The sequence below is a fragment of the Antedon bifida genome, chromosome 6 (genome assembly GCF_963402885.1).
Source record: "Antedon bifida chromosome 6, ecAntBifi1.1, whole genome shotgun sequence".
NCBI classification, from domain to species: Eukaryota; Metazoa; Echinodermata; class Crinoidea; order Comatulida; family Antedonidae; genus Antedon; species Antedon bifida.
This window is the reverse complement of record NC_136231.1, coordinates 22,096,757-22,113,371: the sequence shown is the minus strand read 5'-3', so window position 1 is coordinate 22,113,371 and position 16,615 is coordinate 22,096,757. Positions and strand designations below refer to the sequence as shown.

The window sequence follows — 16,615 nt, the reverse complement described above, 5'->3', positions numbered from 1 at the left end:
ACAGCTGATAATAGTCTATTTATACGTGTATTACATAATTCATCATTACGTCATAAATATCCTATTAACTTTGCTAAAACCAAAATGATCAGTTAGCTCAGTCGTCTGAGCGTCGTGTTAACACACGTATGTCGTGGGTTCGATTCCCACGCTGGTCGGTGGAATAGAGTTAAGGCTATGCGAGCCACTGTGTTTGGGGTTCACAGATCATACGTCCCCCTTTCCACCACACATCATGAGGCGACAACATCAATGCATCTGGTGATGTGGTGGAAACGACCCCAAAAGGCTGTGGCAGGGCCTTAGTGCTGAGGCAGGGAGAGCACATTTACCATCTTTTTTTTTGGCTCTCGCCAACTGCTTTGATGGTATAAATTTTATGTTTAGCGCCCTCAATTTATTTTAATATTAAAAAAGGGAATTGATTCTCTTCGTTACGTGTTTGGAAGATAATTAATTTTATCTCATCGTAGTTTGGTATGCCGTGCGTTTGTTATGCAAATGAGTGTGCACATGTGCTGTGGGAAAGATGGTATTGTTAGTTATTCGCGATCAACACACAACACTGTTCAATTTTTATTTTGTTAATCTTTTACATTAGAATTGTAATTCTACCGTTACACATTATAGTGTATTTTTAATATCCGTTTCATGCAAGATATAGATATAGCGGCCTCAATTTTAATGTAAAAAAGGAATTAGTTATCTTTGTTACGCGTTACGTGTTGAGAAGAGAATGTATCTCTCATCATAGTTTGGTATGCCGTTCGTTGTTATACAAATGAGGTTGTGCAGGTGTAGTGGGAAAGATGGTATTGTTAGTCATTCGCGGTCAACGCGCCCCACTGTTAAATTTTGATTTTGTTAATCAATGTTGCAACATTGGTAGCGAAATGTCCGATTCTTCATAGTAGTTGGTGTGTATGGCCGCACCGTCCCAGAATAAACATGTTTTAAACAGATAGTCTCCGATGGTTTTTGTATGGGGTTAATGGAGAGTGAAATAAGATCAAATATAGAACATTTGCAAAGATGCCGATTTCCAGACCAATTTCGAAGCTTAGACAAATTCCGCCGCCGGGCTAGGCCATAGGCATATACGAAGTCGAGTTTTTAAAATAGAAAACCCCACCTAAAATGTTGAAGTCGCATCTGGATAGTTAAAATTTTAACATTATCATAATTATCATAGGTGATTATGTATAGTTATAAGTATAAGTGCAATTCTCGGCTCTATTTTCATTATTAGCTCTACCCTAACGGTGGTCTGGTACTGGAGACTTAATATTTAATTTCATATTTCAATGAATAGGTGCACTTTCCGGGGACAAGCTCTATTGTCCTGGTGTGAGTCTTATAGTTTGTTTCATATAATTTCAAATCATGTAAAGTGCCATTTTTTTCAGGCTGGAACCTATGCAGATCTATTTTTAAAAATTGTCTTTACTCAGCCCTAAGCATGGTGGGGTACTGAAGATTCTTAAACATGCCGCCGGGCTAGGCTTTAGGCATATACGAAGTCGAGTTTTTTAAGTAGAAAGCCCCACCTAAAGTTTTGAAGTCGCGTCTGGATAGTTGAAATGTTAACATTATCATGATTATCATAGGTGATTATGTATAGTAATAAGTATAGGCCTAAGTGCAATTTTGAGCTCCACCGGTGCCAAATTTGATCCACTGGACCAGTTACCGTAGTACTATTTTTATTTATGAAGTATATATAGGCATAAATAGCGCTCCGTAGAGAAGTAGAGAATGCTCCATCTTCAGAATGACGCTCTGAATATCTCAAATATTAGAACATTTGTAAAGATACAGATGTCTAGACCAACTTCGAAGTTGGACTAATCCGCCGTTGGGGTAGGAGGCATGAAGCCGAGTTTTTTAAAGAGAAACCCCAACTAAAGCTTTGAAGTCGCATGTTGATATTAAAATTATTAATTAGGCTTTTTTTGTGGCTCGCATTATGAAGAGGAACCCCAACTAAAACTTTGATGTCACATCTGGATATTAACATTAATAATTAGGCTTTTTTGTGGCTCGCGCAGTTTGTATTTTATAATTTTGGTTCTTGAATTACCACCATGGTTGCATGAATTGCACGCATTTATATTCCTCGCTGACCCGCACTTTGTTAATACTCACCATGTAAGGCTGGTCTTGCTTATTTATTTCGTTTTATATTTCAAAGTAGGCCTAAGTACTAAAGATTATTATATATTTTGTTTCCATACTTCAAATTATAGGTGTAATTTCCGGGTATCTAGCAGCTAAATTTTTTAAAAAGTTATCAGGTACTTTATCATTCGGGTCAAAGGTTACAAGTTATCGCATTTATCTGATTAATGGTTAATTAAATCAGATTAATTTTGGTTCTTGAATTACCACCATGGTTGCATGAATTGCACGCATTTATATGTATTGTGCAGCCCTTTGGTGTAACTATCGTATGAAGAATATTAGATCTCTTAATGTATGCTACAATAATGCTCTGCGCCGTATACTTAATGTCTCTAGAAGTAGTAGTGCCAGTGCAATGTTTATTGAACATGGTGTTCCTTCCTTTAACGAGTACATGCGAAAATCTACCTATAGTTTCATGCAACGTATGTTGAATAGTGGTAACATCCTTGTTGCTTGTGTTTGCAAACATATGCTCCATAACTCCAAAATGTATTGTAGATGGAGAAGCATTCTATATACTTAAGTTTAGTTTTATGGTTTATAAGTTTATTTATATGGATGATATTTCCGAAATAAAATGAAATTTCCGAAATAAAATGAAATTGAATTGAATTGAATTAATTAATTTGGTTAATTTTTCTCAAGCAGAATCGGTTAAGCCTGTTTCCACAGACAGGAAACTTGTCAGTTAATTTTTATCGGTATGTCGATATACATGTCTGCTTAACCGAACATGCGCCGCTAAGAATTAGTCTTGTTTATTTTGTAACATTCTGATGATGCAAGAGACGTGAAGGTTTGATCGCAGAATGATTCAAATCCTTGTGTTCATTAGTCGATGGCCTAACTATGATGAATTTGAGGAGCCTATTCACCACAAGCTTTGCCTTCTTTTAGGCTCCTCCACTTTATATTTATATATTTGTAAAGTGAAATAAATAAATGAATGAATGAATGAATGAAATTGGAATGTTGTTGCAGAGGCGGGTTGATTTAATTTCAGTACATAATATATATGATTACACACCTTATGACTTCCCACTCACCCAAATTCGTTGAATTGTTGAATTAAATAACAGATCACTTGATAAGAAACAATAATGACACAGATTTCTTGTCAGTTCAAATTACAGAATATAATACAAATTATACATAACTCATTTATTTTATTAGCAAATAATTTTGCCAAAAAAACACACACACACAATTACAATCATTTCACTATTGTACAAAAATTATACGAAAGTTTAAAGTTTGTTTCCGGTACGTAGGCCTATAGAAAATAATTATATTGTACTTAAATTACGTTATACAGTATTGTGTTGTTACATAACTGTTACTATACACAAAATTCAAACAAATTTAATCTTAAAAGTAATTAAAAAGACTACTAAAGACTATACCACGACTACATTCCATAACGCTCTTTGAGTGTCTTCTCTTGAATACTTGACAGAAGGTTAACCATTTCAAAATGAAGTTGCTGTAAACTAAAATCATAATTTTAAAAATAAATAATTATAAAAGGCTAAAACAAGCATTGTTAATGTTTTTTTTAAACCATTACAGTGTTTAATGTTTGTTTAGTGAAAGTTTGCACTTAAAAGTGCAAAATTGCACAATTCCCAAAATAGTTAAAAACAGTCTACAATATAAGATACGGAAAATATAAAAATAGCCTGAATGAAAATTCATTATGTACAAGTTAAATAATTATAATATACAATTTATGTTTGTTTCCCTGTGCTGGTTGAAGAGACCACATACCTCAATTTAAGTTCATTTATTAACAGATTTATCAACAATTATGGTAGAACATTTTTATATCTAGTAGTTCGAGGGTTCTGTATGTAAGGAGTGCCTCGATTCATTATTTCCTGAATAATAGAACAGTACAATGGATCATTTTCATCATTTCTATGAAGCCAAATAGTAAAAGAAGGATGTAGGTGTGAAATGTTATTTCCCGATCGTTCATTTTACATGCCATGTTTATTACGTACACCATGATTCTATCCCCAATAGTTTGTTTGTGTGATGGAGAGGCTTGCATTTAGTTCAGTACTTACCAATACATTGAATAATCTTGGTGATCAAGTGTGGTAATATATGTCTCTAACCACGTCAGGTTGGTTGCCAAATCAACCGATACCAAAAAGTCATCGTGACGTAACGTCTTTTGAAATTCTAAAACCATTTCGTTGAAATTTTTGAACTGCCCTTGATTCTTAAAAAGAGAAACAATAATCGATATATAAATGAAAATGTTGAACTAAACATCTTACACATAACTAGTATAATATACAGTAGAGTAGGCCTATAGTAAAGTATATAGTATATATAATAAATCAGATAAAGAGTTGCAAGGAACATTTGTCACCCAACAGTAAGAATGTTTGCAAACAATCAAAGTACTGTAGTATAAAAATGAAGAAAAATACATTTGGAGTGATTGGCTATATAAGATAGATAGTTTAAATGTGTAGATGTGTTGTTTTGTAATATGTTTTACACTCGGAAAAAGAGTTAATTCAGTTTCCAGTTAAGCTTGAGGACCAGAATGAATACATATAACATTTACCTGCTTCTCCAACATCAGACGTACTTCATTATGTTGTCTGTGAATCATATATTCTTTCTTTTTTTGAATGATCTACCGGTAGAAATAGAAAAATAGGTCTAAATGCTTTTTACGTAAACGGGTGTTTATAATTCTTTCGACGCGCGCATTTACTGCTATTTGATACATACTTTTTTGAAATGTATTTAACAGTAATTGACTTATACCTGTTCTCTTTCTTTGATCTGTTCATCTCGATACGTCTCGGTAGCTTCATGAATATTCATGATAATTAAGGCAATGAAAACATTCGTGAAAACGAAATGGCCAAGGAATATGAAGAGGATGGTATAGAACCTACTGCCAGCCATGCCAAGCGCATCCAGTCTTCCTTGAAAGTCTGTCCAGCCGTCGACCTGAGTAGTATAAATAAACCGGTTAAACTTTAACATAAGTTGGGCACAAGAAAAGATATCCGGGCCTATTCTATTTTGCTGATTAAAAATAATAATGGATTCGATGAAGATGGGGGCAAAGTCTATAATGATAAAGCAGATGGTTGACAAATGATGATAGTGATTTAGATTATTATTAGGCCTACATGAAATAACATGATGGTGACGTTAAAGCTGGTATGCTATATGATGACGAAGAACACTGACCGTGACGTAGCTAAACAATGTAAGCATTGCTGATCCAAGATGTCCCCAGTTCTCTTTGTCACTCTGAAGTTCTTTGTAGCCAAAGAAATAGTATCCCATTATACTAAAGAGAAACATAAGTAGAAAGAGCAGGAGGACAACGTTTAGCACAGAATTCCGAATTGTGTCCAATAAAGCAGTCACAAGCACCTAATGATAATATATTAAATTAATTAGTGTGATTATTGATTCAACATGTAAAACAAGTTTTTATTTTGTTTTAATTATGTAGTTAATTATAACTTGACTTATTGTCTATTATTTTCAGTATGTTTTACTCAAACAATACAAAGCATTGATTGATAGACAATTTGTTATAGTGAGAATCTTCGGTCACGTCACTGCACATAATCACTATACCGTATATGCCCAAATTTTCTTTTAAATCGTTATGCTTGTATTGTAATGTTTCATTAAACACAAAAATACCTGTAGACCTTTCACAAACGAAACTGTCCTTAGGGTACGCAATGTACGAAGAGCGCGTAAGATTCGCAACGCACTCAGGTTGGTACTACCAGACATGACGTTCACAAGTATCACCTGCATAACAAACAATTAAAACACATTAATTAATTAATTAATGCGGTGCTAGTCATTATTTAATATCTCAGTTTAGAACTAGACAAGTGTTCTTTTCGATCTATAAAATGGTAGAATGGTAGATAATGAATCTCATTTATGATTCCTTTCTTGTTTCTGTTGTTTGTTTGTAAAGCTTGGTTTCTACTGGCGACGCAACGTCACTTACTACGCAACTTAAGAAAATGCCCTTCCAATAATTGTGTTTTCCACGCCTGCGTGAAATCAAACCTGCGATGTTTGCAGCACTGTTGCGTCGTCGGTTCCCACTTGTGATTACGCAATACAGCACTTTGCGTCGAGACGTCGCTGCGTTGCGTTCTAGTGGAAACCACTCTTTAAGCTTGGTTCCCACTAGAACGTAACGCAAGGACGTAAACGCAACGCAAGCGTTTTAACCAATGACAAGCGAAGTTATAGACAGTTAGCAATCACAAGCGAATAAGCCATCGCTTGTGATTGGTCAATTCACTTGCGTTGCGTTACGCCCTTGTGTTGCGTCGCTAGTGGGAACCACGCTTTAGTCGTAGCGTCGACGTTGCGTCGCTAGTGTGAACCACGCTTTAAGCGTGGTTCCCACTAGCGACGCAACGTAACGCAACCTACGCAACGTAAGAAAATGCCCTTCCGATAATTGTGTTTGCCTCCGCCTGTGTGAAATCAAACCTTCGACTTTACAGTCACTTGCCACTTGTGATTACGCAATACAGCATCTTGCGTCGATACGTCGCTGCGTTACGTTGCGTTGCGTTCTAGTGGAAACCACGCTTTAGTAAGCCTATATTAATTGATTGCCTTGAGCCTAGTAATTTTAAATACTGTTTACCTGCATATAAGAAATGACAAGAACAAACAAATCAAATAGATTATAACTACTGTAGAAATATCGAACTGGTTCTGCGTAAATCTTCAAAATAAATTCAAGTGTGTAAATTGCTAAAAATATTTCGTCTGTCACTATAAAAACTGTACGATATTTTATCTTCAGTGCTGAATCCGTTTCAACTGCCATGACTAAGGCGTTTAAAAGGATGGTCACCATGATAAACGCATTGAAGATTCCAGATTCAGTCACTTTCACAACAAATTTATGAAACTTCAAATCCGGACGAATGCATGTCTGCTCGTAGACTTCGTCATCAATCACAGGATCGTCATTGTCTGAATACTGACTTTCTTCTGAGGAACTCATTTTGGGTGGTGAAGTCTAAATTGAATAAAGGAACATTACAAATACTGTGACATCACGAGTGAATTATGTGATGCAAATCTTTTCCTTCTCATGAATCTGTTTTCAAGTAGTATAGGACTATAAGGCCTAGGCCTAGGTTTACTTTATTTACAACATCTCCTTACAATTTTAAAATATAACAGAGCGAATAGTTTTACTTTTAAATTAATGTTTTTATTTGTATTTTAGAACGATAGACCTAGCCTAGGAGGCCTAGGCTACAGGAGGTCTACCCAGGAGGCCTAGGCCTAGTAGTGCTTAGTCTAGGACCTTGATATAGCCTAGCTAGTAGGCGTTAGGCCTTTAGGCTATGCATTCAAATTAATTAAAGATAAACAGTATTGATTTAAATCTTGGAGCCTATTTATTGGGGCCTAAACTTACAAAATTCTGCTAACGGTGATCTGTGTAAAAAGTAGAAAGACCCTAGGCTTAGTTGAAAAATCGAAGACAAACAAATAGGCCTAATAATTATGCAATAAACTGTAAAAACGCCCCGAAATAACGATATCCCGGATGATGCGTTCTTCCTTGGAATAATGTGAGAACAGTACGCGTAATGTACGCAGCAGGTTAAGCATTGCACATTACACCACGTACGTGTACCTGACGCGCTTTATAACACACCTGACTGAGCTGTATTCTTGCAATCTACGCATCAGCGATATTTCGTATCGCTAGCCTATATGAATGTTTGGGTTGTGGACATAATCGAAGAGATATATATTCTTTGACATAATTCACAGTAAAGTGTGTTATAACTCAAAAATGTATTGTAGATGGAGGTGGTATATCCTATATATTTATGCTTACAAAAGAAATTGATTGATTGATAAAGCAAATTATAACCTTTTATTTTCACCTCATGAAATTATTTTGCCATTGCACTCATAAACATGAATTAATTGTTAAATAGATAGATAATAGATATACAGTCCCACCATTATGTGTTATGGCCAGGCTGCGGTTTTTAGAAGAATCTCATGTAGATGGTCCACGCGCTGACGGCATTGGAGGACATCGTACAATTTGTCTCCGTTGAATCAAAACGTATTCATTTATTGATAATTTGAGTCATGATCATTACTTTGTTTAAATTTGTTACAGTAGGTAGTCCAATTTCGAACTTTCTGAAAATGTCGGTTGAGATTTTATATGGATTTTCAGGAAAAGTACGTCAGGTTGACTGATTTTCTCACTTCATCCAGTCTGGTGGACGCGTAGCCACGTGTACTAACGTATAGTATAGTTACGTAGGTTACATCTGAGTGAAAGACATGTTATACGACGAGACTGTTGCTCTATGGTGTAAAACTGGAAGAAAATGTATTGTGTTTATTATCAAACAACGCGTACCATAGTTACGATTTAGAATACATTTGATTTCTGTGAGAACTGTGGAATTTGTCTCAGTTTGTTTGTTTTAATGTGTTTTTATGTAGGTTAACTTGTATTGTATTTATTGTATGTATAAAAAAGAATAAATTGGTCGCGACCCTTCGGCAGGGAATGTACCCGCTGATGGTACGAGATTACTAATTTCCTGCTTTCAAAGAAGAAAAGAGTAGGATACATACACCATATTCACGGATTCGAATATTTTTATTTATTTAAACTTCACGGCATGTGCCTATAGACTTTAAAAAATATGTTTTTTTATTTATTACGGCATACAAAATGTACAAAAACAATAGCACACAGCTAATAATGTTTGTATTACAATAACAAATATTGAAAAAAAAATCTATAAAAATACAACAATAAAATTTCTTCAATGGTTATTTAAGCAAAATAAATTATTATCCAATTTGAAACATAGCAACATTTTATATTAATTAATCAATGTATTAGTCTTATATTTTTGTTAATTATCAAACTGCTTTAGTTATTATACGCATGAGTAAAAAAAGTTTTCTTATATAATGTAAATGGAAAAGTCTATAGGCCTAGAATGTCAGCTCAAACCAACACTTGAAGCTGGTTTATTAAACGTTGCAATACACCTTCTTTTGGGTACAGCAAGAAACCAGTAAATGTACAATAACCAGCTTCACCATAATTGTGAATTCCATAAGTGCTGCCAGCCTTCAGAACAACATCAACAACATCACCTTCCTCTAGGTTCAGAGTTATAGTGTTGCTTGACATCTCGTGCGCACTGTTTCCGTTGGACCAAACGCAGACTTGCTGGATGTCATTCTTATGCAGGCAACCAAATGCCGAACTTCCTGACGAATACTTACTCATGAGAGTCACGGTAAATACGTACGTTCCCGCGACGCTAGTTGTGAATCGGCCATCTTGAGGGTTGTAGTCATCACCGACGTTATTCAACACTGAATCAAATATGATTCGTGTATTTTGGTAGCGTGAAGCATCGAGTGATTTGGTAAATTTTGCCGTAAATGCCGATCTTTGACGGATGAATCCAGTTTCTGATCCCTCAGCATCATCTATAGGGTTACCAGCTGTCAGAATTATGACTGCTGCAAATGCTGCTGAAAATGTATACATCATTCTGTAGAGAAAATAAAATACGAGTATATAAATATATAAGTGAAAATCGTTTTAGGCCTATAGTTTGATGCAACGTTTGTTGAATAATAATATTCACTCGTGTTGGCTGTGTTTCAAAAATGCACATTTAAACAATTTAATTTTTGTAGTTGGAGAAGTATTCTATATTTAAGTTCTTAGAGTTTTTCTAACTTCAGTGATGTGCGAATTTATTTTTTTATATTCTTTTTGTAAGTTTTTAGAGTTTTTTTAAATGGATGAAATATTTCCGAAATAAAATAAATTGAATAGAATAGGTTATAGTACGCCTATGTTAAATGCCCATCACAATTCGAGTAGACTCATCTTATATTTATGATTGAAAACATCAGTCCTATAAATTCTCATTATTTAACACTAATGGTCGCATAAAAACAAAAAATAAAAACAAGGAAGTATGCCTATTCAATATTTCGAACTGAAGATAAACCGGGCCAAATGGCTTTAATTGTCTCACTTTTTGGAAAGTTTTTTTTATATCCAAATAAACAAAGATAAAGAAAAGCTACAACGTTTCTGATTACTCTGTTACTTGAGTGAAATACACTTCTGTTTATTCATATCAATTAGCAATGAGAATGAAATGAATGCGAGATACGATGGAGTATTCCAAGTAATTGATAAAGGGAATGAACGAGCTGTTGGATTGGCCTAATCTCTAGATAGATAGAGAATTCTAGTTTAAAATTTACACTTATGATACAAGCAACTCACTCAATCGCAAATTTAAGAAATGCTCTACCTATGTTAAATGTTGTCTCTTCAGATCTTACTGTATTATGTATTGTGCAGCCCTTTGGTGTAACTATCGTATGAAAACTATTGGATCTCCTAATGTATGCTACAATAATGCTTTGCGACGTATCTTAATGTCTCTAGAAGTAGTAGTGCCAGTGCAATGGTGTCCCTTCCTTTAATGAGTACGTGCGAAATTCTACCTGTTTTCATGCAACGTATGTTGAATAGTGGTAACATCCTTGTTGCTTGTGTTTGCAAACATGTTCCATAACTCCAAAATGTATTGTAGATGGAGAAGCATTCTATATACTTAAGTTTAGAGTTTACGATTTTTATTTTTCTGTTTATAAGTTTATTAATATGGATGATATTTCAGAAATAAAAAAAAGAAAGAAAAAAATACACACTTACCTTAGGCTCAGTAGATTTCGGTGCGGTACCTATGCTAGAGAGTGTCAAGTACAATATGTTGTTAATGTACTGCGTTGTCAGGTTTTAAGCATTTCAAGCGGATCTTCATTAACATAACTGTTCCTGGTAGTGCACTTTTTTGGTATTTTAAGGGAAAAAATGAAGATTGAGGGCGCTGTTCACCCAAGTTAAAATACACTTTTTTCCCTGTATCTAATTAAGTTTTAGCCATAATAATTTGAAAATGGTCTTATTTGATAGATAATTACAAAAAAAAAATTAATATTAAATACACATAATGCTGATAAATTCATTTGAAGTGCTTAAAATCAGCAAATATAACACTTTATTAATATTTTTTTTTTTTTTTTTTAACCATATTTAATGAGGGTGATCCATCAGCTATTGCTGATCATTAGGGACCCTCAGAGGTTCACAAGACAAACATATACACAAGATGCTCTACATAAACAACGTCTTATTACAAGTCTTTGCGAGTGGAGTAATTTGGTCCTTAGAAAAAATCCTGACATGTGACGGGACTTGAACCCAGGGCCCTTGGAGTGGTAGCCAAGCATCATAACCACCAAGCCACAACTCCACAAACACATAACACATTATAATACTATAACAAACGCTAGTGATGTTAATAAATTACAAAGTTAGTTTTCATAAATAGAATTTTTTTACATTTGTACAAAATACTATTTATGTTTCTTTCCCTGTGCTGGTTGAAGAGACCACATACCTCAATTTAAGTTCATTTATTAACAGATTTATCAAAAATTATGGTAGAACATTTGTATATCTAGTAGTTCGAGGGTTCATGTATGTAAGGAGTGCCTCGATTCATTATTTCCTGAATAATAGAACAGTACAATGGATCATTTTCATCATTTCTATGAAGCCAAATAGTAAAAGAAGGATGTAGGTGTGAAATGTTATTTCCCGATCGTTCATTTTACATGCCATGTTTATTACGTACACCATGATTCTATCCCCAATAGTTTGTTTGTGTGATGGAGAGGCTTGCATTTAGTTCAGTACTTACCAATACATTGAATTATCTTGGTGATCAAGTGTGGTAATATATGTCTCTAACCACGTCAGGTTGGTTGCCAAATCAACCGATACCAAAAAGTCATCGTGACGTAACGAGCGCGTAAGATTCGCAACGCACTCAGCAGGTTGGTACTACCAGACATGACGTTCACAAGTATCACCTGCAACAAACAATTAAAACACATTAATTAATTAATTAATGCGGTGCTAGTCATTATTTAATATCGCAGTTTATAACTAGACAAGTGTTCTTTTCGATCTGTAGAATGGTAGAATGGTAGATAATGAATCTCATTTATGATTCTTATCTTGTTTCTGTTGTTTGTTTGTAAAGCTTGATTTCCACTAGCGACGCAACGTAACGCAACCTACGCAACGTAAGAAATTGCCCTTCCAATAATTGTGTTTTCTCCGGTTGCGCGCGTGAAATCAGCGATGTTTGCAGCACTGTTGCGTCGTCGGTTCCCACTTGTGATACGCAATACAGCACTTTGCGTCAATACGTCGTAGCGTTGCGTTACGTTGCGTCGCTAGTGTGGCGATGCAACGCAAGGACGTAACGCAACGCAAGTGAATTGACCAATCACAAGCAATGGCTTATTCGCTTGTGATTGCTAACTGTCTATAACTTCGCTTGTCATTGGTCAACACGCTTGCGTTGCGCTTACGTCCTTGCGTTACGTTCTAGTGGGAACCAAGCTTTAGTAAGCCTATATTATTGATTGCCTTGAGCCTATAAAATGGTAATTTTAAATACTGTTTAATGCATATAAGAAATGACAAGAACAAACAAATCAAATAGATTATAACTACTGTAGAAATATCGAATTGGTTCTGCGTAAATCTTCAAAATAAATTCAAGTGTGTAAATTGCTAAAAATATTTCGTCTGTCACTATAAAAACTGTACGATATTTTATCTTCAGTACTGAATCCGTTTCAACTGCCATGACTAAGGCGTTTAAAGGGATGGTCACTATGATAAACGCATTGAAGATTCCAGATTCAGTCACTTTCACAACAAATTTATGAAACTTCAAATCCGGACGAATGCATGTCTGCTCGTAGACTTCGTCATCAATCACAGGATCGTCATTGTCTGAATACTGACTTTCTTCTGAAGAACTCATTTTGGGTGATGAAGTCTAAATTGAATAAAGGAACAGTAGGCTACAAATACGGTGACATTCGTGAATTCTCAACTCTTTTCATTCTCATGAACATTTTGTCAAGTAGGGCCAGGCCTAGGTTTACTTTATTTACAACATTCCCTTACATTTTTAAAATATAACAGAGCGAATAGTTTTACTTTTAAATTAATATTTTTATTTGTATTTTAGAACGATAGACCTAACCTACTAGGTCTAGGCTAGGCCTAGTCTATGCTAGGCCTAGGCCTTGATCTAGCGTAGGTGTTAGGCTATGCATTCAAATTAATTTAAAGATAAACACTATTGATTTATTTATTGGAGCCTATTTATTGGGGCTTAAACTTACACAATTCTGCTAACGGTGACCTGTGTAAAAAGTATAGAAAGGCCTAAGCCTATAGGCCTAGTTGAAAAATCGAAGACAAGCAAATAAAGCGCGTCTACTATAATGTTTGAATTATTAATAAACTTATTTTAAAATGAAAATGAGTAATGTTATAGCCTACTTCTTAATTCATCTGAGTATTTTTTATTTATTTACCAGTCGACCTGCTTCAAATTACAGTCGACGCGGTATAAAATAATAATACTGTAATGTAAATTATAATCTTTTACAATGATAATATGTTTAATGATGAAGGAGGCATACTGTATAGAAGCCACCAAGAGAAATAATTAGGTATAAACTTTTAGGAACAATACTTTTATTTATCAATTCCATATCTAGTTTTCCGATATCCTCTAGGTTTCTGGGTGTGAGTTCCATCAGCCAGTAACAGAGTGTTCGTAAGCTCAATAGAAACAAATAAATCATTCGAAGACAGGTACTGCACGTCAGTACCAGTGGGTACCTATGACGTAAGCCAAATATTTCCTTCCGTTTATTTTATAGCAAGTGCACTACCAGGAACAGTTATGTTAATGAAGATCCGCTTGAAATGCTTATAAACCTGACAACGCAGTACATTAACAATTCATATTGTACTTGACACTCTCTAGCATAGGTACCGGAAATCTACTGAGCCTAAGGTAAGTGTGCATTTTTTTCTTTATTTTTTTTTTATTTCTGAAATATCATCCATATTAATAAACTTATAAACAGAAAAATAAAAATCGTATAAACTTAAGTATATAGAATGCTTCTCCATCTACAATACATTTTGGAGTTATGGAGCATATGTTTGCAAACACAAGCAACCAGGATGTTACCACTATTCAACATACGTTGCATGAAAACATAGGTAGAATGTACTCATTAAACGAAGGGACACCATGTTCAATTAACATTGCGCTATGGCACTACTACTTCTAGAGACATTAAGTACGTCGCAAAGCATTATTGTAGAATACATTAAGAGATCCAATAGTTTTCATAAGATAGTTACACCAAAGGGCTGCACAATACATATTAATACAGTAAGATATGAAGAGACAACATTTAACATAGGTAGAGCATTTCATAAATTTGCGATTGAGTGAGTTGCTTGTATTATAAGTGTAAATGTTAAACTATTATCTATTGTCGCAGAGAAGAGATTAGGCCACTCCAACAGCTCGTTCATTCCCTTTATCAATTACTTGGAATATTCCATCGTATTTCGCATTCACTTCATTCTCATTGCTAATTGATAGGAATAAACAGAAGTAACATAATAATCAGAAACGTTGTAGCATTTCTTTAGCTTTGTTTATTTGGATATAAAACAAACTCCGCAAGAGACAATAAGCCATTAGGCCCGGTTTATCTTCAGTTCGAAATATTGAATAGGCCTACTTTCTTTGGATTTGTTTTTATACCACCATTAGTGCTTTATTTAAATAATGAGAATTTATAGGACTGATGTTTTCAATCATAAATACAAGATGAGTCTACTCGAATTGTGATGGGCATTTAACATAGGCGTACTATAACCTATTCAATTCAATTTATTTTATTTCGGAAATATTTTATCCATCTAAAAAAACTCTAATAACTTACAAAAAGAAAAAGAAAAAGAAATTCGCACATCATTTAGAAAAACTCCAAGAAATTAAATATAGAATACTTCTCTAACTACAATAATATTTTTGAGTAAATGAGCATATTTGCGAACACAGCCAACACGAGTGGATATTATTATTCAACAAACGTTGCAACAAACTATAAAAAGATTTTCGCTTATATATTTATATACTCGTATTTTATTTTCTCTACAGAATGATGTATACATTTTCAGCAGCATTTGCAGCAGTCATAATTCTGACAGCTGGTAACCCTATAGATGATGCTGAGGGATCAGGAACTGGATTCACTCGTCAAAGATCGGCATTTACGGCAAAATTTACCAAATCACTCGATGCTTCATACTACCGAAATAGACGAATCATATTTAATTCAGTGTTGAATAACGTCGGTGATGACTATAACCCTCAAGATGGCCGATTCACAACTAGCGTCGCGGGAACGTACGTATTTACCGTGACTCTCATGAGTAAATATTCGTCAGAAAGTTCGGCATTTGGTTGCCTGCATAAGAATGACAACGAGCAAATCTGCGTTTGGTCCAACGGAAACAGTGCGCACGAGATGTCAAGTAACACTATAACTCTGAACCTAGAGGAAGGTGATGTTGTTGATGTTGTTCTGAAGGCTGGTAGAAATTATGGAATTCACAATTATGGTGAAGCTGGTTATTGTACATTTACTGGTTTCTTGCTGTACCCAAAAGAAGATGTATTGGAACGTTTAATAAACCAGATTAAAGTGCTGGTTTGAGCTAACGTTCTATAGACTTTTCCATATACATAAATAAGAACACTTTTTTTACTCATGCGAATAATTACTAAAGCAGTTTGATAATTGATTAACAAAAATACAAGACCGTAATACATTGATTATTTAAAATAAAATGTTGCTATGTTTCAAATTTGATAATAATTTATTTTGCTTAAATAACCATTGAAGAAATGTATGTTTATTATTTAATAAAGTCTATAGGCACATGCCGTGAAGTTTAAATAAATAAAAATATTCGAACCCGTGATATTGTGTATGTATCCTACTCCTTTCTTCTTTGAAAGCAGGAAATTAGTAATCTCGTACCATCATCAGCGGGTACATTCCCTGCCGAAAAGTCGCGATCAATTTATTCTTTTTATGCATATATACATTACAATAAAAGTTAACCTACATAAAAACACATTAAAACAAACAAATCGAGAAAAATTCCATAGTTCAAACCCTAGAAATCAAATTGACTTATTTAAATCGTAACTATGGGACGTTATTTGATAATAAACACAATACATTTTCCTCCAGTTTTTCCACCATAGAGCAACAGTATCTTTATATTATAATTTCGCTCAGATGTACTACTATACGTCAGTACACGTGGCTACACGTCCACCAGACTGGATGAAGTGAGAGAATCTATCAACCTGACGTACTTTCCTGAAAATGA

General features: G+C 34.5%; 3 protein-coding genes across 3 annotated transcripts; 1 reads left to right on the top strand and 2 right to left on the bottom strand.

Moving 5' to 3' along the window:
* Positions 1–3,451: 3,451 nt before the first annotated feature.
* On the bottom strand, positions 3,452–7,758 carry LOC144845026 (cation channel sperm-associated protein 3-like). Its single transcript, XM_078702145.1, has 8 exons — positions 7,643–7,758; positions 6,854–7,234; positions 5,875–5,988; positions 5,407–5,595; positions 4,972–5,160; positions 4,766–4,837; positions 4,254–4,411; positions 3,452–3,674 (listed from the first exon to the last, which is right to left on the bottom strand). The coding sequence occupies exons 2-8, from the start codon at positions 7,217–7,219 to the stop codon at positions 3,593–3,595; spliced, it is 1,170 nt and encodes a 389-aa protein (XP_078558271.1). The 5' UTR covers positions 7,220–7,234; positions 7,643–7,758; the 3' UTR covers positions 3,452–3,592.
* A 1,091-nt stretch (positions 7,759–8,849) lies between these two features.
* LOC144845027 (complement C1q-like protein 2) lies at positions 8,850–12,113 on the bottom strand. Its single transcript, XM_078702147.1, has 3 exons — positions 12,015–12,113; positions 10,964–10,997; positions 8,850–9,776 (listed from the first exon to the last, which is right to left on the bottom strand). The coding sequence occupies exon 3, from the start codon at positions 9,773–9,775 to the stop codon at positions 9,218–9,220; it is 558 nt and encodes a 185-aa protein (XP_078558273.1). The 5' UTR covers position 9,776; positions 10,964–10,997; positions 12,015–12,113; the 3' UTR covers positions 8,850–9,217.
* A 1,961-nt stretch (positions 12,114–14,074) lies between these two features.
* On the top strand, positions 14,075–16,016 carry LOC144844780 (complement C1q tumor necrosis factor-related protein 4-like). Its single transcript, XM_078701841.1, has 2 exons — positions 14,075–14,204; positions 15,372–16,016. Exon 2 carries the CDS (start codon positions 15,373–15,375, stop codon positions 15,928–15,930), a length of 558 nt encoding a protein of 185 aa, XP_078557967.1. The 5' UTR covers positions 14,075–14,204; position 15,372; the 3' UTR covers positions 15,931–16,016.
* Positions 16,017–16,615: the final 599 nt, after the last annotated feature.

What these genes read in the sequence shown, in the direction of transcription:
- LOC144845026 (XM_078702145.1), bottom strand. Translation starts at nt 7,219, where the DNA reads ATGAGTTCCTCAGAAGAAAGTCAGTATTCAGACAATGACGATCCTGTG. An exon ending in GTCTGATGTTGGAGAAGCAG is followed by an intron (nt 4,412 to 4,765) that starts GTAAATGTTATA and finishes TCTCTTTTTAAG; the next exon opens with AATCAAGGGCAGTTCAAAAA. An exon ending in CAAGATTATTCAATGTATTG is followed by an intron (nt 3,675 to 4,253) that starts GTAAGTACTGAA and finishes TTATGATTTTAG; the next exon opens with TTTACAGCAACTTCATTTTG.
- LOC144845027 (XM_078702147.1), bottom strand. Translation starts at nt 9,775, where the DNA reads ATGATGTATACATTTTCAGCAGCATTTGCAGCAGTCATAATTCTGACA.
- LOC144844780 (XM_078701841.1), top strand. Translation starts at nt 15,373, where the DNA reads ATGATGTATACATTTTCAGCAGCATTTGCAGCAGTCATAATTCTGACA.